Here is a 25191-nt window from a genome sequence, read left to right as displayed (position 1 = left end):
TTTCCAGAACCAAGACCGGATCAGAGCCCAGTCTTGGTTGCACAACTTACGGGGGACCCCTGTGTCATTTGTCCCCCGTATTTTGGCAACCAGGGCTGGTTCTGACTAGCCCGGTACTGGTTGTGCTTAAATATGGGGGACCTCTATGTAATTTGTCCCCTGCATTTAAGCACAACCAGGACTGACTGCCTGCATTTTAAAAAAAAAATTGCGTGGCCCCACCCCCAAAAAAGCCCCAGCACTGGTTGTGCTAAATACAGGAGACAAAAGAACGTAGGGGTCCACCGGGCCCCCCAGCCACAGCATCACCCCTGACCACTAGTCAGCCCAGGCTTAGAATCCCTGGGGAGTTGGGGACCCCTCCAATAAAGGGGTCCCCTTCTCAGGGCAGCCCAGGCCCTGGGTGGTTGGTGCTTGGTTGATTATGTAAGGTGTGGTGCATTTGAAAATATAAATATTGGCTTTTGCTGTGGAACTACAGTCCCCGGCAAGCCTTCCCCACATGCTGGTACTTGAAGAACCACAAGTACCAGCATGCAGAGCATTACGGGCATGCTGGTAGCTGTAGTTTCACAACAAAAGCAATATTAAAAAAAACACACAACACACACCATAGAGAAGCATAATTTTATTAAAACATACATGCACACACACATGTACTCACACATGCACACACTATCTCACATACTCACCTAGTATCCCTGAAGCCAATCTGTCCTCTTCTCCAGTAGGTAATCCAAATGTGCACCTGTAATAAAAATTCCATACTCACCTCCTCCTATGCGTAGATCTGTCCTCTTCGTTCCAAAGTAGGCAAATCCTGGGTCTTGGCAAATAAAAAAAACTAATTACCCGAGCCCACGGACATTAGTAGTGTCCTCTAAGGACTCTACTACCCGAATGACAGCTCCGCTGTGGGATTTCAGTCCAGAAATCCCGGTGCGGAGTGGTCATTGGCTGAAAGAGGCGAGCCTTCCGCCTCTCAGGAAATGAGCAGTTCTCACCATTGATTTCAATGGTGAGAACTGAGCGAACACTTTTCAAAAATGGCGCCTCAGCGCCATTTTTAAAAATCAAAGATGGCCGCCGCGAGCCAATTACGGCTCGCGGCATCATCGCCCTGCCCCCTCGGCTGGCTTAAATACTGCCAGCGCGAGGTCCGTGCACTCAGTCAGCTGCAGGGAAGCAGCAGAGAAGAGCTGCCGAAGACAGAAGAGAGAAGATGCCGCAGAAGCCCTGGATGGGCGACGGCCAGGAAAAAGAACTTAAAGGCCGTCGCCCTCTAGGTGAAGATGCCGTAGAAGTCCTGGGGGAGCAGCAGCCATGAAAAAAAGCTTAAGGCTGCCGCCTCTCAGGTGAAGGTCCCGCTAAATAAAATATTTAAAAAAACAGTGTCTGTCTTATTTTAATATTTATTTTGCAGGGGTACTATAGGTACCAGCTGGCCCTTAGTGCCCCACCTGCTGGTACTTGCGGTTCTCCAAGTGCCAGTATGCGGGGGATGCCTGCTGGGACCTGTAGTGCTACTGTAAAGGACAATATTTTTATATTCATATGAACAACACAAATCAACCCAGCACCCACCGCCCAGGGGTGCTGGAGATAGCCCCGGGTTATCAGCCTGGGCCTGGGGTGCCCTGGAGATGGGGTACCCCTTTAATGGGGGGTCTCCAACTCCCCTGGGATCCATGGCCTGGGCTGACTAGCAGTCAGGGGTGATGCTGCGGCAGGGGGGGCCCGGTGAAAGGGCTCCCCTGGCTGTGGCATCATCCCCCTGCTAGAAAGGGTCCGGTGCTGGTTCTGGATATACAGGGTGGCCCTATGCATTCCCCCCCTGTATTTCCAGAACCAGGACAAAGAGCCCAGTGCTGGTTGCGCCAAATACGGGGGACCCCTACGTCATTTGCTCCCCGTATTTTGGCAACCAGGACTGGTTCTCAAAAGCCTGGTGCTGGTTGTACTTCATACGGGGAAGCCCTACGTCAATTGTCCCTTGTATGTAGCACAACCAGTACTGGGAAGCCTGGGGGCAGGGCTATGCTTTTTTCTTTTACACATTCAATTTTTAACAGTTGCGTAGATGGATCTCACTGCTGCATTTGTGCATCTGTGACTTATTGATTTGATTTTCTCAGGTGCATACACACTACCAATGAGCCCTTTGTCACCCACAGATGCCCCCTTTGCACTGCACCACTGCTCTGCACCACCGCTGCTGCCGCTACCCCATGCCCCTACAGCCATCTCGCACTCTGCACCTCCCAAACCAACCTCCTGTGTGCTGTCCCCTCTTCCACCTGCGTTAGTGTACCATTTTGTTACCCTTCTCCAATGCAGGTGGCCTGGTTTGCTCATCCAAACCCTGATAGTTAATATATTTTAAAAAAGCTATGAAATTCCATAGACAAAAAAACCTTACGGTTTTACATGTCCCATTGAGGCTGCTTAGACATGATCTGAAATTTCAGAAAACCTATTGATTTTCTGCCACTCAAACTTCATAAAGCAATGAAATTATGATCATTAAGGCGTACGCCTTAATGGACATGTTCCTTGTGCAATACAGAAATCATATGACATTGCACCCTGTGGTTAACTGCAGATTCAGCACTCTCACAGAATAAGATTGCTGTCACTCACAAAATGGTGGAGCTGCTAATTCACAGAATGACATAATTTACGAACTATGACATAGGAAGAGGAGTGGGATGTACCTTACTCAAGCTCAGTGGAGAATACTTCCTATGTTGTGCAAAGTGCTGATGACAAAGTAGTCATCTGTGAAGTAAGTTCAGACACTGTGAGCTTGAGTCAGGTAATTCTTCCAATTAGAATTGATGGAAAAGCAGCTTGAGAAACTGAGATGGTGAAATGAAGCGATTCTGCTAAGTATGTGTTACAAGTTGTGGTCACGACTTGTCTCCCTCAAGCAGTTTGCCTTCCCTGGATGTTGTGGTTCTGGTTTCCTTGGTTCCTAGGCAAATGGCATGCCTCAGGACGTCCATGCTATCCTTAGCACTGCGTGATTGGATGGTCTTCCTATTTGTACACACTGGCCTTTTGCTGCTTCGCCGACTATAGCATTCCTGTGGGTTCCCTTGGCTCAGCTGCATGGTCAGCATTCTGTTCCTCCTTGTAGTGAAGATTCTGGTTTTCCCGTAGTGGCTTCTGTGCTGTCTCCGGCTCTCTGGATCGCCAACAGTTTGTAAACCTCCACAAAAAGTTGCAAACTATACTATAGGCTTTGTCTATTCAATTCTCGGATACAGTTGCAATGAGTGGGGCTGGCAATCTCTCTGCTTCAGGGGGATCCAAAAACTTGGGACTTTGGGTTGCCCTTAACCCAGGCTGCATTACAGACCGTTGATGCCTTCTTCAATGCCTTAGGTTTGTTATATGATGACTTGGACCGAACTGCTCTGGCTGAGTCTAAATTATGTTCCCTCAACAGGTTCAGAATTGGCGGAAGATTACGCCTCAGAATTCCACAGATGTGCAACTGACTTGGGTTGGAATGATCTGGCTCTCTGCAGCCAATACTGTCTCGATCTCTCTGAGGCCATCAAGGACATTGTCGTTCAGCACTCTCCTTCTGAGTCCTTGGATGATCTCATGCAGCAGGCCATTAGGATTGACTGGCATCTACAGGAACGGAGATGAGAACAGAGCCTTCCCACAAGTCACCTCGTTCTCTCAGTTGGGTTCCACCTTTGGACACAGAAGAGCCAATGCAGACTGGTGCATCTCGCTTATCAGCCGAAGAGAGACGCAGAAGATGATTCTTTGGCCTCTGTATGTATTGTGGAGACGAGGGTCATACCGTGAATGATTGTCCGCTTAAACCGGTAAAAGGAAAGGCCTAGGTGTTTGGTAGGAATTGCACTTATGCCTGGCTCCCATTTCCTCCAAAAACTCAGCATTAGTTCCATCAGCCATCCAACTTGTTAACTCCACCTTGACTACTTCGGCATTTTTGGACAGTGGAGTGACTGGCAACTTCAAGGATTTCCTTTTTTTCTGCACACTGGGTGTACCAGCTCTCCCTTTGGATCAGAAATTCCCAATCTGTAGACTGGATAGAGGATATATTTTTGTCAGGTCATCTTAAGTTTAAAACGTCTCCTCTCCGTTTGTCAGTCGGAATCTTGCATTCAGAGACCATGTCTTTCCATCTCCTCCATTGTCTCTTGGCCCTGTCATTCTTGGTCTCCCCTGGATCAGGGATTATAACCCCATAGTGGATTGGTCCTCTGGGGAAATCATAAAATGGAGCCATGCCTGTCAGGCTCGATGTCTAGCACTCCCTGTTAGGACAGTTCATCCTGCAGTTGCCGAAAATCCTCCAGTCATCCCACTCCAGTACCAAGATTTTGCCGATGTTTTTTCCAAGCAGCTGGCATATGTCCTTCCTCTACACCGGGCCTAGGACTGTGCCATCAATTTAATGGCAAATTACCTAAAGGCCAGTTGTATTCCCTTTCTATTCCAGAGGATATGGCGATGCGAGATTGCATCAAAAACACATTGGGGAAAGAATTTATCCGCCCCTCTAAGTCACCAGTGGGGGCTGGGTTCTTTATCGTGGAGAAAAAAGATGGGTCCTTTCATCCATGTATCAATTACAGATGTCTGAATAACATCACCATCAAAAACTCCTATCCGCTTCCTCTCATCTTTTGATCGGCTATGCCAGGCCAACATCTTCTCTAAAATAGACCTTAGAGGAGCATACAACTTGATCAGAATAAGGAGTGGGGATGATTGGTAAACAGCCTTCAGTACTCACACTGGACATGAGTACTTGGTCATGCCGTTTGGTCTAATCCAGTGCCACGGCGGGCTTCCAAGATCTCATTAATGACATCCTTAGAGATTCCTGGGGAAATTCGTGGTTGTTTATTTGGACAACATTCTTATCTTTTCTCAGTCACTGGACCAACACCATCAGCATGTACGCCTAGTTCTACAGAAATTGTGTGAAAATCACCTCTATGCGAAGCTAGAAAAGTGTGATTTTGATGTCACCCAAATTTCCTTTCTAGGCTATGTGATTTCTTCCCAAGGTTTTTCCATGGATCCTGGTAAGGTTGAGGCAATTTCAAAATGCATTTAGACTACTACTCTCAAAGCAGTCCAGCGGTTCCTCGGCTTTTCAAACTATTACCGCAGATTTATTAGATTTTTTTCCACCATTGTTGCACCCATTGTTGAGTTGACCAAGAAAGGGGCAGACATCTCAAACTGGTCATCCAAAGTGGTCCAGGCCTTCGAAGCCCTAAAGGTTGCATCCACTCTAGCTCCAGTGCTATGGCACCCAGACCCATAGCTTCCATTCATTCTGGAAGTTGATGCCTCTGAAGTGGGAGCTGGAGCCATTCTGTCTCAAAAGGATCTTGTTGATAACAAGTTGCACCCTTGTGCCTATTGACTGAGTTCTTCAACCCCGCGTTAAGGGGGGGTACTGTTGTTACAAGTCGAGGTCACAACTTGTCTCCCTCAAGCAGTTCGCCTTCCCTGGATGTTGTGGTTCCAGTTCCCTTGGTTCCTAGGTGATCGGCATGCCTCAGGATGTCCATGATATCCTTAGCACTGCGTGATTGGATGGTCCTCCTATTTGTACATGCTGGCCTTTTACTGCCTTGCCGACTATAGCATTCCTGTGGGTTTCCTAAGCTCGGCTGCATGGTCAGCATTCTGTTCCTCCTCGTGGTGAAGATTCTGGTCTTCCTGTAGTGGCTTCAGTGCTGTCTCCGGCTCTCCAGCTTCTCCTATGGCTTCCTAACCGCACCTATACCACCGTGCTGCCATCGGCTCTCAAAGCCGCAGCACCTACTACTAACTTTCTACCATTGGCTTTTACTGCACCATTGGCACCTTAGCTGCACCAGCAGCTTCCGTGCAGTCCCCATATCTCCAGCTTCTCCTACAGCTTCCTAGCCGCATCAGTGCAACTGTGCTGCCATTGGCTCTCACAGCCACAGCATCTACTACCAACTGTCTACCATCAGCTAATGCCACTCCATCTGCACAATTGCTGCATCATCGGCACATTTGCCGCACCATTGGCTCTCAAAGCCGCAGCATCTACTACCAACTGTCAATCATCAGCTGTTGCCACACCCTTGGCAGGCAAGACACATCATTGGCACATTTGCAGCACCATTGGCTCTCAAAGCTGCAGCATACACTACCAACTGTCTACCAGTGACTATAGCTGCATCATTGGCACACAAGCTGCATTATTGGTTCTCAAAGCTGCAGTACTCAATCAGCTTTCTACCATTGATTCTTGCCACATCATCTGCATATTTGCCACACCATCTGCACAAGTGCTGCTCCATCAGCACACAAGCTGCACCTCTCTAAATTACACCATTGACTCTTCCTGTTTCAACTCTTTCCCTCATCACAGAATTCCAACTGACACTCCTTGTACTGTAATCTGCTACTACTCCGAGCAGTAAGTCCAGATGGCCGCCTAAATACCGATGAGTTACTATCTCTAAGGGAACAACGGTCGGTTGATAGTGGCGGAAAACCTCATAGCCTGAGTTCTAGATGGCTTACTAGAAGTGGTCACTGGAATTCATAACAGTATGTTGGACTTGTAGATTAAGTCCTTTATTTGCTTCACCTGGATCCAAGGGTTGTCAGGACCTTCCAATCAGATCAATACATTTTGGCAACCATGCTCGATCCTAGGTTTAAGTCTTATATCGTGTCTTTCATCCCAACGGACACAGATCTGAAGAGATGCAAAAATCTGTTGGTAAACAAATTGTCAGCTCAAGTGGCACGTGATGCAGCGATGGCTCCTCCTTCAGTTTCTCTAGGAAATGTGGTTGCCAAGAAAAATTAAACTTTCCAAAAAAAAGCCCCACTGGTGATGCAGATGAGTCAATACAACTAAGTTTTGACATCTGGTCGGTATCATGCCTGTATTTGTTTGTGGGCCCAGGGTCGAGTAGATGTCTATTTGAGTAGTGGGAGGTATGTATGCAAAGCTGGCAGGCCTGAGGAGACCTCTTGACATGTGAAAGGGTCTCGGCGGAGAGATGCTGGATCGTACCTTCTAGACCACCAGGGACTTTGGTGTTCTAGATGGTATGATGTATGTAGCAGAGAAGAGTGTAACAATAGATTTACTATGCTGGACTGGGTTGTTACTTGATAATAATAAAAGCAATTTTCTTAGTTGGTTCTGTGGTCCAGGACACTTGAGTGGCAGATTTTAGCAGAGTTATTTAACAGGTTTTGACTGGGTTTTATCTGTAGTCTGGGAGCACTCTAAAGATGACAGGGCCAGATACAGGCTGTGATTCAGAGCCGGACGCTCTGACAGAGCGCTTGCTCTGAATCAGGGCCGGGCTATTTTCTTTTTTGACGGACTCCTGGCTGCTTGCATAGCTGTGGGTGACCACACACAGCTATAGCGAGTGGCCAGGAAGATGGTCGCGATGGTCAAGACCATCGCAACCATCGGGTTTGCGACGAGACCCTTGAGGTAGGGTCTCGTTGTCGCAAGCCCCAGAGAGATTTCGGCTCTATCAGAGCCGAAATCTCTCCCACTGACATCACTCGTGATGTCAGTGGGGCCGCCCCCAAACGGAGGCGTTCACATGGGAATGCCTCTGTTTGGGAAGCCACTCCCCCGGCCAGCCCACCAAAGGGGACGTGCTGTCACTCAACATCGACAGCATGCCCCCTTTGGTATGAGATCCGGAGCGACGGATTGCCCGTCGCTATCCGGGTCTCGCGCATGCGCACGACGGAGCTGGCTCCATCGTGCGCATGCGCTCTGGGCCACCATCGACCCAGTTGTGAGCGCTCAGCACTTGCGACCGGGTCTGAATCAGGCCCACAGACCGAACACCAGAATGGAAGGTAACTGTAGAATAGTCTGGCATGGAACCAGAGAAGTAGGAATGGCTGATAAACCTGAGCAGACAGGTGGATGCTTTGAACAGGTGTAGCACAAATTCAGCACACTGGAACAGAACCAGGGAATCAGGAACAGCTGATATACCTGAGCAGACAGATGGATGCTTTACACAGGTGTAGCACAGTTTCAGCACACTGGAAGAAGCTGGGATTACTTGTGCAACTTGAGATACTGATACATGAATTGAATAACATGGAGAGTTAGTGCCATAAATACAAACAGAACTGCACCAACAGGAAAACAAACAATTGTAACCGGAGCACAGATAGCTTCACTCAGTAGGGACTGAGCGAGACATTTTACTTACAATAAATGAGAGCCAGAGGCTAGATTATATACCGCAGAGTTAGCCAGAATTGGAGGAGCAGCGTCAGATGGTCCCGGCTGACTCAGACTGGTTAGGGACTGGCCGGATCAATGAAGTGATCAGGACAGCAGTACTCTGGGGTTGGATGCCAGATGCGGCCTAGCAAGCCAGAAGTGAAGCCTGCGTCTCATTGTGATGGCAGTGGAGACACAACCCAAGATAGGAGCCAGCAAGCTGACCACAGAGGCGGCAAGTGACCCAACGGCATGGTTAAACAAATCCGGGTTGTAACAGTCAGGTCTAAAAGAATTGCCTGCAATTAATGAGACCTCTACCGTGACTCCATCTGATATGGTAACCATTCAAAGAATGGTTGAGGACTGAATAATAGCATCCAAATAAGCATGTCAAACAGTCTGTTTGACTACTGGAAGGAAAAAAAGGCCATTTGGAGGCCCTTGCACAAACTGGCTTTTCTTGAGCTGCCCACCCTCAAGTGTGTACTCAGAAAAGGTGTTCAGCACAGCCGGGAACCTTGTCAGCATTCAGCGTAGGAGGCTACTTCCTCAAAATGTGGAAAAAATGATGTTCATCAAAATGAACTACAAATTCCAGGAAGATCTTTACTGCTAATTACATCCAAAAATTACAGAGGCACCTGTAATGGTGGATTCCAGTGGGGACAAATTAATATTGTGTGAAGATGATGTACTGTACACACTGATGAGGGTGAGTATTCGGATGATGATGGCGACAACATCTTGCCTCTGTAAAGCCAGTTTGTGCAGGAGAGATCATTGCCAGCAATGTCAGCTGCCCATTGGTAGCTTGTTTTGTAGGGGCCCAAACAAACCAATTGCTTCAGCCACAATTGGCAGTCCCTGTCGCTGAAGTGATTGATTTGTTAAACTGTGCATGTCCTGTTTAATATATACAACATAAGAGTGGGTGGAAGGGCCCAATGACAAGTCTATCTTGCACCTCTGTTACAGTATTTGCATTATGTGCTGTTTGGGGCATTGCTGCCTGACATTTTTAAGTTTATACTGTAGTTTATTAAACTGCCATCCTGTCTGTCACTGCTAAGTGGCAAATGTTTCATAGATGTCCTATATTTTTTTAAACTGCCGTGCTTTTATGCTGCTGCTCTGAAGCTTACTTTTTTTTTTTAGTTTCATACTGTCTTTATTTTAACTTAAATCACAAATAAGTATACTTTTTGCCATTTTTCAACCTTGATTTGTAGATGCCAACCTGGTGGGTTTGACTTTCCTTGATCATAACAGCCATGTTTGTTGAGCTGCAACTCAAGCACCAAATGGAGAGGCTGTTTTTTTTATGGTATCTGGAGATGTTCTCCTTCCTCCCCTCCTAGCCTTCCCATACATAATCACAGAATAACACACAATGATAACATATGTTTAGTACCAGACTTTAAAATCCCTCTGCCCCCTTCCTGTTCAGAGCTTCCGTTTTGTGTGCTGCCACTGACAGCATTTCCTGCATGCCCCTTTAATTTTTTTTAAAAATGTAGAGCCACCAAAGAGCTCAACTGGGGCAAGGACTGATGTGAATGAGTTAATTTTCTTTGTAAATGACTTCCCTCCTCCCTCAAATATTTGCTCCGGTATCAAAAACTTAAATTAAATTTACTACGAATCAACCCTTTCTTTTTTCTGTCTTCAACTACATACATAAAATATCTCCCTCAAGCTTCTCTAGATTAAAGAAAACATTTGCATCCTGATGTGCCATGTTGGAAGTCTTCTACATGCGGCTGATGCATCCCAAAAATGTCCAGAAATAGTTTTGACCACAAACAGCATCTCCTGTATGCCCCTTTCATTTTTTTATTTTTTTATTTTGAACCATCAAGTTGATTGGGTGGGCAAAACAAAAGAATTTCAAATTTACCCTTTTTTTTTTGTAGTTCAGCCGTAGACAGCAAGTTTTGGTCCCATTGTCCCTAACAACCTCTCTGAGCACAAAATAAACATTTGTTTATAGTGTGTACTATTTAGCAGCACCTCCACAACCATATTTCTATTAGATATATAAAGAAAACCTCCTCCAGATCAAAGATGTCTTAAAAAAAACCTCCTCCAATTCAAATATGTATTTCAGGAACTGAAGAACTTGATCCTACATTGATCCTCTCTCATATATTTTCTTAAGAATCAAAACATAAAAATAAATAAATTAAAAACTGATCAATCCATCCGTCCTTTCCCTTTCTTCAGTCCAAAACATATTCCAACTCTTTCAGGTCTCTGACCTAGTTCTTGATTAAAGAAAACATTCTTGATGTTTAAACTTCCTATGGGGTTGTATAGTTTATTAAACTGCCATCCTGTCTACCACTGCAGTGCCACTCTGTGCCATGTTGGAAGCTGAACTGCCACATGTTAGTGCCACCCACTGCTGTTGCTTAGCTAAGTCTGCCAGCTAGCTCAATGCAACCTTTTGGCCTAATTTTTATTTTAGGAAAACTGAACCGTACATGTTCAATTTTTATATCTGGTTAGTCAGGGCCGTAACTAGAGGTGTGTAACGGGTGCCCCAGCACATAGCGCAGGGCTCTGTGGGCGGCACCATCGACACCCCATGGTTCTTGCTCTGGCTAGCAGGTTGTCTGAAATGGCACCCTTCAGCCAGGATCACTACTGCGTTGCTGCCAGAGTGTCATTTAGACACTCCAGACAGAAACCCTGCAGTCTGTGTATCTGATCTGGCGTGTCCTCAGGACACTCCAAGTCAGCTCTGCACTTACTGGAGATGCCAACCGCACCCTCTCTGTGTGACATAATGATGTAATGCAACCGATGTCATGATGTCGTGCACTAAAGGTGCAGGCTAACACAGGGCCAATTTTAGCCCTGTTATGGTTCTGATTATAGTATCTATTAAAGCACTAAAAACGGTATGCATTCGGCATCCCGGTGGTCTGGATGCCGATGCTTACCTTACCGGCACCAGAATTTAGACGCTGGTCAGAATCCTGATGGCGACATCCCATTTGTAGGGATGCCAAAGGTAAAGAGCAGGGTGGGGGGGTTAGATAGGGGTTAGTCACTAAGGGGTCAGGGTTAGGTTTAGTGTGCGGAGAAGGGGGGGTTAGGTTTAGGTGCTAGGTGGGGAGGTTAGGTTCTGGCACCAGGGAGGGAGGGGTAGGGAGTGGGGGAGAGTTGGCATACCAACCACCAAGTGTCAGAATGTTAACCCTGTTGGGATTCAGGCGTCGGGATTCTGACTGCCTGGATCCCGTCTGTTGGTAGTACATACCGATTCCTAAACATTATCCAGAGCCATATGCTTATAATTGTTTGTTTTATTTTTTAGGTAATGTTTTAGCTTGTGACTTTGTATCAAACATCTTTACAAGGTTGTTTTATTCTGCCCTGCAATCTTGTTCAGAGGAGAACTTACAATTAAAATCCAAATGCAAAGGCATAACCACACCACACACTGTGCACCCATATTATATACTTACCTCAGTCAGCAATACACAATCCACCAGGAAATAGCACCATTTTCACAGAGATTTGCGAATACACAATAAAGAACTCACTCAGAATATGGCAGGGGTGTCATGTTCGCAAAGACCTGCATGTGCGCAGTAGACTCTTGCACAGTGTCAGAGTCTACTCACAACTGCACCGTGGAGAGAGGAGGGGGCCCGCATGGAGACTGCACATGAGCCCCCTCTTCGCTGTCAACATATGTTTGTTTCAACCATATATACAGTATACAGACATGTCCACACATATTAGCAGACTGCTATGTACTAGTTAACAATAAACGCACTTAAAATTAATTATGTTGAGCTAAAATGTCCAAATGAATACAGATTGAGTCTCCCATATCCAAATATTCCGAAATACGAAATATTCCGAAATACGGAATATTTTTAGCATGACTGAGATGGTGAAAACTTTGATTTTTGATGGTTCAATGCACACAAACTTTGTTTTAAGGCACAAAATTATTAAAACTAGGTGTATATGACACATAAATGCATTTCATGTATGTACACACACTTTGTTTGAGGCACAAAATTATTGAAAATATTAAAAATTACCTTCAGGCTGTGTGTATAAGATGTATATAAATCATAAATACATTCTGTGTTTAGATTTGGGCCCTATACCTAAGACCTTTCATTATGGTATGCAATTATTCCAAAATACGGAATATTCTGATATCCAAAATACCCCTGGTCCCAACCATTTTGTATATGGGAGACTCAACCTGTATGTGTATGTGCCAGTGGTAGGGATGTAGATGGAAGTGTTAGATAGTATTGCTAAAGAGAAATAGGAAACAATAATGGGCAAGGGTACTCAGAGCCAAAATCCATCTAGTTTGGAGGTATATTACTGCACATTTAACTGCAGGGGATAACATACTGTTAACTTTAGATGTTAGAGTCACTTTGCATTTTGTAGTTGTGATTTTCCTTCCTTTCTTGTGCTTTGTTATTTACTAGTTAAACTAAAAACATATGGTATAGTATGAAATTAATTAAGCAAATAGCAATTCATAACCAAATATTTTATCCTAATCAACTAAATTCTATTCATATTTCAGAGCCACTGTTGTACAAGTGGAGAAGATTTTCTGGACTAATGTGGTTAGTTCAAAGATTACATATGTTGCTCCCCCCAATACAACCACATCTACTACAACTACCACTACTACTGCCACTACCACTACTACAACCAAACATGTTGCCACTGCCACATCAAATACCACAAAGGGACAAAACACATCAATTACAAATGGAAGAACCAGTATTCCCACTGTAAGTTTTCTCCATCACCATGTATTTGTGTATTGCTTCTGTATTGTGTCATGATTTAAAAAAATTAGAACAATGTTGTACGATTTTGGAATTTTCAAGAATTGTAACTCTTACGAATGATACAGATTTGTCGTAACAGAAATATACTGCATAACTATATACTGCAGTGGGCATTGTAAACAAGCTTTTAATGACATTTATATGAATCTTCAGGCCATAATGATGCCATTGCTCTCTGTTGTATGGACACTGCCCAGTTGCTACCTAGAAATGTTAATTTCATGCAAAGACAAAGAGAGATCCAACAATGGATGAATCACTTGTTCCGCACTTTAAATCTTCCTTGCGCATATGCATGGTACAGAGAATCAGGGGCGAATTAAGAGAGAAGGGGGCCTGTGTGCAGTCTCCATCCGGGCCACCTCCTCTCTACCCGGCAGCACATTGAGCACAGCAGTAGACTCTGGTCACTGTTTTGTGCCAGAGTCTTCTGTGCATGCACAGGTCACCAGGGAAATGGCACAGCAGGCATTTTCCAGGTGATTTGTACAGCACTGCTACTGCCAATGCGGGACTCCTGAGAGGTAAGTATTGAATAAATGGGTGCAGGGTGTGGAGTGCAGATAATGCTTCCCATGGAAAATCACTGCCAGTGCAGTCTATGCATGGACAGCAACTGGCTCACCTAAAGTGGCAAATTTTACCGAGGGGTCTGTAGCCCTTCAGCCCCTAGGTAAAAATCTGCCATTGGTGGTAACGCACATTAACCATTAACAGGTTTGTATTAATTTATGCAGGCATCATGATCAATTTCTATTACCATGGGTATGTGTGCTGCGGTATCCAAAAGAAAATATTTTTGGCCAAAAACCCTGTGGAAAGAAAAAACAATGGGGAACAACCTGCACTTTAAAAATGTATTAAAATATATTGGGTAACTGTAATAATTGTTATTACTGTCCCAAATAAAAATAAATTGTTATTTTAAAATGAATTAAATGGCTGAATTGTGCATTTGAAAATATAAAAAGCAATGGGGTAAATTTAGGCCAATTAAAAAAAAAAAGATAAAGCAATTATTTTTCATTTAAAAAATATGCTTTAATTACATTTGGGGTGCAAAAATGTATGAAAAATATTAATTTGGGGTAATTTGAGGCCATTATTGGTTTCATCACAGACAAAAAATGAAAAAGGAATTGTCTTGTGTGGTGTACAAATTATTTAATTAAAACATAAAATTCCCATTAAGATATAATTGTATTAAAACCAGCAAAATAAAAGGATATATTTTATAGAATGTGTACAGAAAGTAAAGTGTGATTCTAAATGCTATACACCTTCTAGCTACTCATCTATTCTCTTTATATATTCAATGTATATAACAGACAGGAATATGCGGTCTTATATTCTTCCTAGTAGTATTTGATTACTATTCTGTATTATTTTAAGATTTTATCATTGATACACATAGGTATTGGAGTTCCTTTTCCTGTTATTTTCTGAGAAAATATATGCCATATAGGAAAGTTCAGGTTAACCTGGGAGTATTGTTAATTACTCAGGTTATGACACAAATGGATTAATACACATTAATTCTAGTGTACCCCAGGTTATGATAAAAATAAGTTGGTACAAAATTATCCTAGTGTTTGTATATATGGCATTTAAATAATTAGCCACAAAATGTATTTTGTTTCATTGCCACATATTATAAGTGGCACCAATATAAATGCAGAGAATGGTTGAAAGTATCTAGCTCATGCAAGTAAACACCTTAGCTCTTAATTGTAAACACCAGCATATTTATGACATTCAAAAAATCTTAGAATGTCCCACTTATATACTGGGTAGACTTATTATCTCAATAGAATGCTGGTTATTTGTAAAGTGGAATTTTAGTGTTTGTCACTTCAATTGTAACCAGGCTCATGTGTATTGAGTTGATTTTATGGCATACATAAATTAGCCACTGTTCATATTAGTTATTTATTACACAAAATCCCCAGCTACAGAAAATAAACTAAATGTGACATGGTAATTAAGCGGTAACTGATAATTTGTAGAGATGTACGCCAACCCCCGTGTTTTAGTTTTGCATCTGTATTAACTTTATGTTTTGGTTTTTGGTTTTGCCAAAACTGCCCTCATGGTTTTTAGTTTTAGATCTATTGTATTTAAAAAAAATTACAAAAACTGCTAAAAATGACATAGTGTGGGCCTGTTTTTGTTCCTACAGTATTATTAACCACAATAACATTAATTTCCAGTCATTTACAGTCAATTTTGACCACCTCACAGCTCACAATATTGTTTTCATCCAGTTTAGGCCAAAAGGTTGCACTAAGCTAGTTGGCTAACTAAACTAAGCGACAGCAGTGGGTTGCAAAAACATGTGGCACATCTAGGAAACAGAGTGGCACTGCAGTGGTAGACATGATTGCAGTTTAATATAATCTATACAATGCTATAGAATGTTTTCATTAATCAAGAACTAGATTAGAGATCTGTGGGCAATATAGGGGAAATGGAGGTAGAATATGTAGTGGAAGAGAGATTGATTGATTAATTGATTGAGTAATTGATTGATTGATTGATTAATCATTATTTTATTACTGCTATAAAAAAAACAAAAGCAGAGAAGTAGAAAATGCTATTAAAAAACAAACACCCAAACTGGATGAAAGTGGTGCATTAAATCATTGATAGATTCATTGATTAATTATAATCGATTGATTGAGAAAATTAAATTTAAGGCCATAAAAGATTACATTGTTAATAGTCAAGGATTCCTCACAAGAAAGAAAAGCCAAGAAACTCCAAATCAGGTATAAAGTGAAGTATAGTTTATTCATTCACAAAATTGTATTAAAATATATTCCTAAAAATTGTATGAAAATATATCCATAAAATTGCCACTACAATGTCAGATGAAGCAGCATACCAGATAGAATGGGGTGCTATCACAATACATTCTATTAAGCATGTGAGAAGCTTTACCAGCCACCTCCCAGGTACTAGAGATGTGCGCCAAACCCCGTGTTTTGGTTTTGGATCTGTATCTCCTCTGGTTTTGGATCTGGTTTGGTTTTGCCAAAACCGCCCTTTCGTGTTTTGTTTTTTGATTTTGGATCTGGATTTTTTCTATAAATAAAATCATGAAAACAGCTAAAATCACATAATTTGGGCCTGTTTTTGTTCCTACAGTATTATTAACCTCAATAACATTTATTTCCACTCGTTTCCAGTCAATTTTGACCACCTCACAGCTCACAATATTATTTTCATCCAGTTTAGGACCAGAATTTCCACCAAGCTAGCTGGATGACTGAGCTAAGTGGCAGCAGTGGGCGGCACAAACACATGGCAGTTCAACTTTCAACATGGCACATAGGGAAACAAAAGTTTTTATTATTCAAGAGGCCTGAGGGAGTTGGAGTAGGTATGTAGTCGAAGGCAGGGACAGGAAAGGTTGATTGGTATTAAATTTAAACTAATTTTTTGATTCCGAAGTAAATTTATGAGGGAGAAGTGGAGGGGAGGCATTTACAAAAAATATTTTACTCATTCACATCAGTCCTTACCCCAGAAGAATCATTGAGCACCATGTCTGTTGCTGGAATTGGATTTTAATCCCAGAAGGGGACCAGGAAGACTTCTAGTAGTGCTTTCCAAAACAATTGACTGTTAAATAATCACAATTGAAAAGAATTTCCCAACCTGTACAAGGACATTAAAAAAAACATAGTTAGTTAATGGCCTCCAAACTGCCGTTGTACCCACTGTCCACTTAACCAGCACAGATGGACATGCGGAACAGAGCAAATGCAAGATTTCAGATTTAAGGTCTTATGTTGTGTCTTTCTTGAGAATCCTGCACCTGCTTCTGCTGCTAGGAGTGGATTTTCATCCCAGAAGGGGATCAGGAAGAATGCTTTCCAAAACAATTGACTGATAAATAATCCTTTTCAAAGATTCCACTTGAAACTTTTTCCCAACCTGTACAGGGACATTAAAAAAAAACATAGTTACTTAGTGGCCTCTAAACTGCTGTTGTACCCACTGTACACATAACCAGCACGGATACAGTATGTGGACAAGCGGTACAGAGCAAATGCTAGATTTCAGATTTAGGGTTTAAGTCTTACGTTGTGTCTTTCTTGAGAATCCTTGAGCACCATGCTTGCTACTGGGAGTTGATTTTCATCCCAAAAGGGATGAAGATGCTGTTTCTTATTCCCAACAGACACAGATCTGAAGAGCTCAAGTGGCACGTGATGCAGCGATGGCTTCTCCCTCAGTTTCTCCAGCAAGTGCATCTGCTGAGAAAAAACTAAACTTTCAAAACACCTACTGGTGATGCAGTTGAGTCAACACAACCAAGTTTTTAAATCTGGCTGGGTCAGAAAAATTGCCTACAATTAATGACACCTCTAGCATGACTCCATCTGATATGGTAACCATTTAAAAAATGGTTGAGGACTATTTAAAAATGTTAATGATAGCATCAAAATAGGCATGTCCGGCAGTCCATTTGACTACTGGAAGGAAAAAAGGTAATTTAGAGGCCCTTGCACAAACTGACTTTGCTTTACTTGAGCTACCCACCCTCTAGTGTGTACTCAGAAAGAGTTTTCAGCACAGCCGGAAACATTGTCAGTGATCGGCCTGAGACTACTTCCCCATAATGTGGAAAAGATGATGTCCATCAAAATGAACTACAAATTTTACGAGACAGACCTTTACCATCAACTACATGCAAAAATTACAGAGGCACCTGTAATGGTGGATTCCAGCGGGGACAAATTAATATTGTGTTAAGAAGGTGATGTATACATTACCCCAGATACTACCAGCACTCAAGCCTTTATTGTCATCCCATCCTGTGTTGTGTATAAATTACAGCTGTTAGATTTGGGATTAATTGTCCACTTTAGTGGATGTGAGCTCCATGTTAGTCCATATCACCACACCCCCTACACGTATTCTGACCTGGTCTACAGGAGGAGCAGCTTAACTCGGTAGCATGGAGTTGCCCCTCTGACTCACTGAAATTCAGGTAGAGGGGCCCTGGGTAGGGAGTAGGGACACTATAATCAGATAATGCAGGTTTAGCTGCTTTATTCCATTTTTTAAACCATATCCTATATTTTCACCTTTTGAAAATATGTTTATGTGAATCTCAGCTGAGGCGTTTGTGATGTCATTATGTTTAATATATAATGCACATTATTTAGCACTTTGTTGTGGTCTTGTAGTCGGTGTGTAGTCTAATCATTTATTCATGATTGAGGAAAGAAGTGAAAAGTTGCATTTTTTATTGCTAGCTTTGTGTTATTAAATTGTAAAATTGTGAAGCTTCCACTTACAGTGTCACAAGATTTTTTTATGAATAAGAAAAGAATAACACACTGCGCTACCACTTACAGTGTCACAATTTTTTTTACGAATACACTGCCTTTTTCACATACAGTGTGACAATATTTTTTACGAATACACTGCGTTTCCACTTAAAGGGACAATTTTTTTTTTTACGAATACACTGCGTTTTCCACTAACAGTGTCACAATATTTTTTACAAACACACTACATTTCCACTAACAGTGTCAATATTTTTAACGAATACATCCCTGCAGCCCCTACCCCTGAATAGGCACAGAAGCCCCTGCCCTTGATGGACACAGCAACCCCTGGATGGACACAGCAGCCCCTTGATTAACAACACAGGTAGCACGCTTGGCGCAGCTGTGTTGTTGATAAGTGTAGCTAATGCGCACATACACACAGAAAAAAAACACTTATTAAAAAATGTTCACACTGGGGGAGAGCACCCCTGATAAACGACACAGGCAGCATGCATGGTTACGTTGCACACACACAGAAAAATAAAAACACTTAATATATGTATATATATATATATATATATATATATATATATATATCACTTGGGGGGAGCACCTCTGAACAAGGCAGCAGCCCCTTGATTAACAACACAGGAAGCACGCTTGGTGCAGCTACTTTCTTGATAAGTGCGGCTAACATGCACACACATACAGAAGAAAAACCATTTTTTTTTTTTTTTTTACACTCGGGGTGAAGAGCACCCCTGATGGACAAAGCACCCCCTGGACAACACAGCAGCACCCCTTTATGGACTGAAGTGACACAGGAGCCACTGAAGTCCCCCTCTTCTGTCTGCAGCACAGCTCCTATAGACAACAACACAGCCTTATGGACAAAAGCACAGCCCAGCCAACACCTATGGACAAGAGCAGCCAGCCTCTATGGACAACAGCAGCCAGCTCTTATGACAACAGCAGCCAGCCTGTATGCACAGCAACAGCACAGCCACTATGGACAACAACAGCACAGACCATCCGTGGCTTAATCTTTACTCTCCACAGCTGGAATGAAAATGGCAATGAGCGCAGGAACCTTTATAGGATCCAAAACCCAGCGAGAATCCAACAGCGGGAGGATGATGTTTTGCCTCGCTTTGAGATCCGAGTCAGGTGGGAAAACCCGAGCCGGATTCAGTTCTCGCTTCGGATCTGCAAGTTCGGATGGGCTCGGTTCTCTCAGAACCGGACCCACTCATCTCTACTGGGTATAGGAACTGGAACAATCCTGGTCCTGTGTGCAGACCACAGACCTCTGCTTACTCCACCTGGATCACTGCCCTCCTTTGCTCACCAATGCGTTTCAGCTCTGTATAAGCCTTTATCAAGGTATATGAGGAGAAGAAGTGGATAATACCTGATTATGTACAATAAAGGCGGAAGAATAAGTAGGAAAGATCATTCCTGTTCAAAGAAAACTGCATCAAAAGTGAATTTGTAAAGAGAGAATAATTTGAACCTGAAATTAAGGTTTTAACACCCTGGAGGGTGCACACAATCGCAAGTACTTTTTCTACATATGACTATTGGACGTGTGTGACCACCTCTGCATATTTGGTGCTGCACTATTGGGTTGAAGCGTAAGTTTCTCTGTATAATTTGGAACTCAAAATCGGCTTATCATATACTAACAGAGATGAGGATGCTGACCTGCTGGCCATATTACCCCCCACTCACTAATATTGTGACACATTCTTCTAGTACATTTCTGAGCGCCAGAGAGTCTGAGTATGAGGGATAATACACACAATAACATTTTGATTTTGATAAGAGGCAAATAAAATAAACTGTCCACCAACTGTAACACACCATGCAGATATTAAGGCAGTGGCCCTTGACCTACTGACCATTAGTTTTCTTAAACACTTCAGTATCTCGGCCTGAATTTTTTCGAACACACAAAAACATTTTGATTTTTATAATAGACAAATAAAATAAAACTGGCCACCAACTGCAACACACTTAGCTCACATTGTGTGGAGACACAGCACTTATATGTACGTGAACAAAAACACACTGGGGGACAGCACACACGTAGTACAAACAATAGGAGAAAATATTTTTTGTCTACTTTTTTTAATTTGCAGCTCATCTCACACTGCATGGATACTTGATAAATAACGAGCAATCTATTGAGATAATAAGTTTACCCAGAATATTGGCCCTATTTAATACAATCCAGATTTAAAATGTGGTTGTAGTGTGATATTTCCAACTAAATTCACATTGCGAATTTAGGAAATATAACAGGGATTTATTAAAAATCCCTGCAGGGACAGAGCTTGCGATAAAGCTCTGACCCTGCGAAACCCGTCAGCACACTTCTCCCTGTATTTTTGGGATAAAATACAAGGAAACTGTGTCTGCGCATGCTCCCACCACCAGCTACCGCAACCACCCATCTCCAGGTGGTGTTATTATCACAGGGCATACCCCAGTATATTTTCACATTTTATTTTTAGTAAATCTGGCCAGATCACATTTCCAATTACCATTATGGGAAATGTGATCTGCTTACTAAAAATATGTGATAATTAGAGTTTGGAGTATAATTTTATGAATTCTACTCCAATTGCCCTGTAGTAAATTTATGTGACACTAAAATAATGTGAAAACAACCTTTTTCACTTTATTTTAGTGAAAATAATGTTAATAAATAGAGCCCTATAAGTGGGACATTTAAAGACTTTTTGAAAAGTGTCATAGACATGCTGGTGTTTACAATTAAAAGCTATTGGGCCGGATGCACTAAACGGAAAATGAGGTAAAAAACAGTTTTCAGAGTTTTACCGCATTTTTCGTTTGTATCATCACCTGGCCGCCGGGTCTCCATTGCAGAGGGTAACGCCAGCTTTTGCTGGCATTACCCTATAGAAACCTATGGGCTTCTACTGCATCGTGCTGCTATTAGGGATCCAATCGGATCCCTCCCAGCATGCCCCACGGCCGCCGCATCACTCTGCGCATGCGCAAATGGACTCCCAGGTCATAAACCCAGAAGTGCACGGCATAGAGCTCATTGCAAAGGACAGCTCTTATCGGTAGAGCTGTCCTTTGCATTACTGATCGCATATATTAGTACATATGCGATCAGTAAAAATGCGGTGCATGGCGGAATGTACTCCGCAAGCTTAGTATATCCCCCCCAATGTGTTTACTCACATGAGCTAGATACTTCCAACCATTCTTTGCATTTAAAGGTACCACTTATAATAGAGTGGCAATGAAACAAAAAAATTTTTGTGGCTAATTATTTAAATACCATATATACAAACAATAGAATAAACGGACTGGCCCCAGGTCTACCCAACCTAGTGAAACTACATCTCCCTCACAGTAACAAAAACACACATTTTCCACCACAGGAATAAAAACACACACAAATTATCCCACCGTATAGTAATACTACTATCTCCACCACCCCGTACCCGGCCTTACAGCAACACAATGACCTCCAAACCCACACTACACAGCACACTCTCCAAATAACATTAATTAACCCCAACCCCACATAACACACCACCACCCAACATAATAATACAGCCCACACCACTCAGTTAACAATAATATACCCCAACACCACACAATACACCCCGCCCCTCAGATCACATTAATATACTGTGCACCCTCACCACACAAAGTAATACACTCCACACATCTTAAATTACATTAATAACCCCCCACCCCACATAATAATACACCCCATACCTTTCAAATAACATTAATACACCCCTACCCCATATAACTTTAATAAACCACCACCCCCATCTACATATAGCATTAATACACCCTCCCCTCTCCTCAGATACTTAACAGCACTCCTGAAGAAGGCAGTCACTAGTTTGGTGGCAGCTGGTGGTCTCCAGTATAGGACAGGCAGGAGGAAGGGGCAATGTGACTCAGGAAGGAGACAGAAGGGACACCCCGGGTCTTGGCAGGGAGTAGGGATTCCTCACAGCAACTTGTTTGTGGCTGGTCCTGGGGAAGGACCAGCCACCATGAAGCACACACAGTGCCAGCAGTGAGAACGGCCATCTTTATGGCTGGGGGTCCCTGTACCTGTACCAGAACACACAGCGATGGGATTCAAGCAGCGTACAAAAGTTTTTCTTAATTCCGCACCAGTCACTGGTTCCGCAGTGGACGTACAGTGCCCCACTGCGGTCGCTCAGCTTCAACGGCTTTGAGGCAGCCCTGAGGATAAATGAATACCAACCTATTTTTATCATATCCTGGGGTTCACTAGGATAAATGTGTATTATTAATTTGTGTCATAACCTGGGCAATTGACAATACTCCCTGCGTAATTTATATGGTACATATTCTCTCAGACGATAACAGGAAAAGGAACTCTAATACCTGTGTATATTCAATAATACAATCTTAAAAGAATAAAGAGTGATATTTGAATATATAAATAGAATAGAGGAATAGCTAGAAGGTGTATAGCATTTTTAATCACACAAGCCCTGCCCCTGGTGCCTACCATAATCATGCTTAAAATTAAGACCCCTGGACAGGAGGAATCAACCAAGCACCAACAATACAAGAAAAACTGTAAACTAAGAAAATAAAAAAATAACAGGGCAATGATGTCATCATTCATCACAAAAGTCATCTTATGCCTCAAGATGGGCCTTATGTCAGCAATAAGATACCATTATATTTAAGTCTTGCTAATTGAGGCATACTGTATGATGATATGACAATCTCAGTTGATGAATTATGTAAGTTAGTCTTTGCATTTTTATTTGCAGGCTCCAACTTTACTCTTAATCTTTGCTGTGATGACTTTTGTCCTGGTGGGATGATCTGAATTAATGGAATTATAGAGAAGACTCAACAAACCTTGTTTGGGATCCACGTCTTCTATGCATTTAGATAATGATGGTGGCAGACTGAATCTTGACATTCATGTAACCTCTGATTTGAAGAAAATTTGGAAAATATTTGTGTTTGTATTGATTTCTACATCCAGGGCCAGTGCTAGGGTGTTTGGCGCCCCCCTGCAAACTATAAATATGCACCCTCACTTCCATTTTTTATAAAGGGACAGGACTCGTCTTGGCATGCGTCAAATAAAGGGGCATGGTCTCACAAGAAAGGGACATGGCCAGACAATATTATTCACAATCTTATTCATATTACACCCCACATAGTGCTCCTGACTAACATTACATCACATAGTAGTGCCCCTTATTCATATTACGACACACAGTAGCACCCCTTATACACAATGGCCACAGTAGTGCCCCTTATACATAATGCACACAGTACTGCCAATTATATACATAATGCCCACAGTAGTATTGCCCCTTACACATAATGCCCACAGTTGTAGTGTCCCTTACACACAACGCCAGGCGCCCACTGATAATAAAATCTCAGTGGGCCCTTGGCAAATGGGAAAGGCGGCGGCTCTCCAGCTGGAACCTCCTTGCTGTGCAGGGTGGCTAAGCATATCGCTCCGGACGTGTACTTCATAGCTTCACTGACTAGTTTGCTTACTTTACTGCAAAATGCTTTGCATGCTATGATATGCTCATCAGCTAAAACCCAACAATGTAAGTCAATTTGTGCTTAGTACGAAGAGACGGTGTTGTATGATATGTCGACAGACATAATGTTGACATTTATAATATCAATGTTAGAATGTCAACATATTAACCCTGGTGGCCCAGAGGTGACTTACCTGCTCCTGATGGCTGCAGCGGCTCCAGCGGCGTCTTCTGGGTCCCAGCGGTCGTGTGAGTGTGACCTCAGCTGCAAACCTCTGATAAAGTGTCGGTACCGGTAAGTATTCTCCTCATAACCCTAATCCCTACCCCTAACTAAACCTCCCTCTAGTGCCTAACCCTAAACACCTATCCCTAACCTCGCCTAATGCCTAACCCTGATCCTCCCTACCGACAGCCTAACCCTAATGTTGACAATCTGACAATGTTGATATTTCACATGTCGACATTCTGAGAATGTGAACATGTTGCCTGTCGACATTATAACTGTTGACATAATGAATTATGATAGTCGACCTAATGACTACATCCCCACAAGTGACAGTTACTAAATTATCTAAAATACTATTTTTTTTAGACTGAACAAATGGCTAAAAAAAAAATATAATTTTTATTTTAAATGGTCAGTCAAAATAGAAATAAACACAGAAAAAAGGGCAACTAAAGCCCAATGCAGAAGTTTTAAATACAGTAATGAGCAAAATGAAAACAACAAAAGTCAGGTGTCTCAAATGGCTAAATTTTAACTGACCTTTAAGGTAATTGAATCCACATTGCATGCATGGAACTACTGTACAGCAATTGCCTATATTGTGCATATGATCTCTGCAGTTGGACGGTGGACCGCTACTATCTATACACTTGGTTTCATAGCTATCAACGATGTGCATTTGCACCAGCCCTATACTTGGTACAATCAATCGGACTGAAACAGGGATAATTATCATTATACACAACTCTGCAGCTCACAATTCCATTGAAATGAACCTCATTGAACTAATACCCTGATTCAGAGCTGGACGCTGTGACCACAGCGCTCGCTCTGAATCAGGGCCCACCTCCATAATTATGGAGCGTCCTCCTGGACGCTCGTATAGCTGTGGGTCACCATCCACAGCCTATACGAGCGTGCAGGTTGATGGTCGCGATGGTCTTGACCATCGCGACCATCGCCACTGCGAGCCAGAGCCTGCGGTTGAGTTTCTCAACCGCAAGGCCCGGAGTGA

The 25191-nt window shown here is 42.7% G+C and overlaps 1 protein-coding gene across 3 annotated transcripts in view; it reads left to right on the top strand.

The window, feature by feature from the left end:
- Positions 1-23398, top strand: part of LOC148540745 (ferric reductase 1-like) — a 218109-nt gene extending 194711 nt beyond the window's left edge. For all 3 annotated transcript variants that reach the window (XM_088481538.1, XM_088481552.1, XM_088481545.1), the window contains 2 exons: positions 12837-13050; positions 23207-23398. In XM_088481538.1, coding sequence (XP_088337664.1) covers positions 12837-13050; positions 23207-23260 — 268 coding nt within the window. In that variant the 3' untranslated portion in view covers positions 23261-23398. The remainder of the gene's footprint in view (positions 1-12836; positions 13051-23206) is intronic.
- Positions 23399-25191: the final 1793 nt, after the last annotated feature.

This window comes from Taudactylus pleione, unplaced genomic scaffold (genome assembly GCF_031769625.1).
Source record: "Taudactylus pleione unplaced genomic scaffold, aTauple2 ptg000017l, whole genome shotgun sequence".
In the NCBI taxonomy this organism is placed as follows: domain Eukaryota; kingdom Metazoa; phylum Chordata; class Amphibia; order Anura; family Myobatrachidae; genus Taudactylus; species Taudactylus pleione.
The sequence above is the reverse complement of the archived record's forward strand: the minus strand, read 5'-3'. Positions and strand labels throughout refer to the sequence as shown.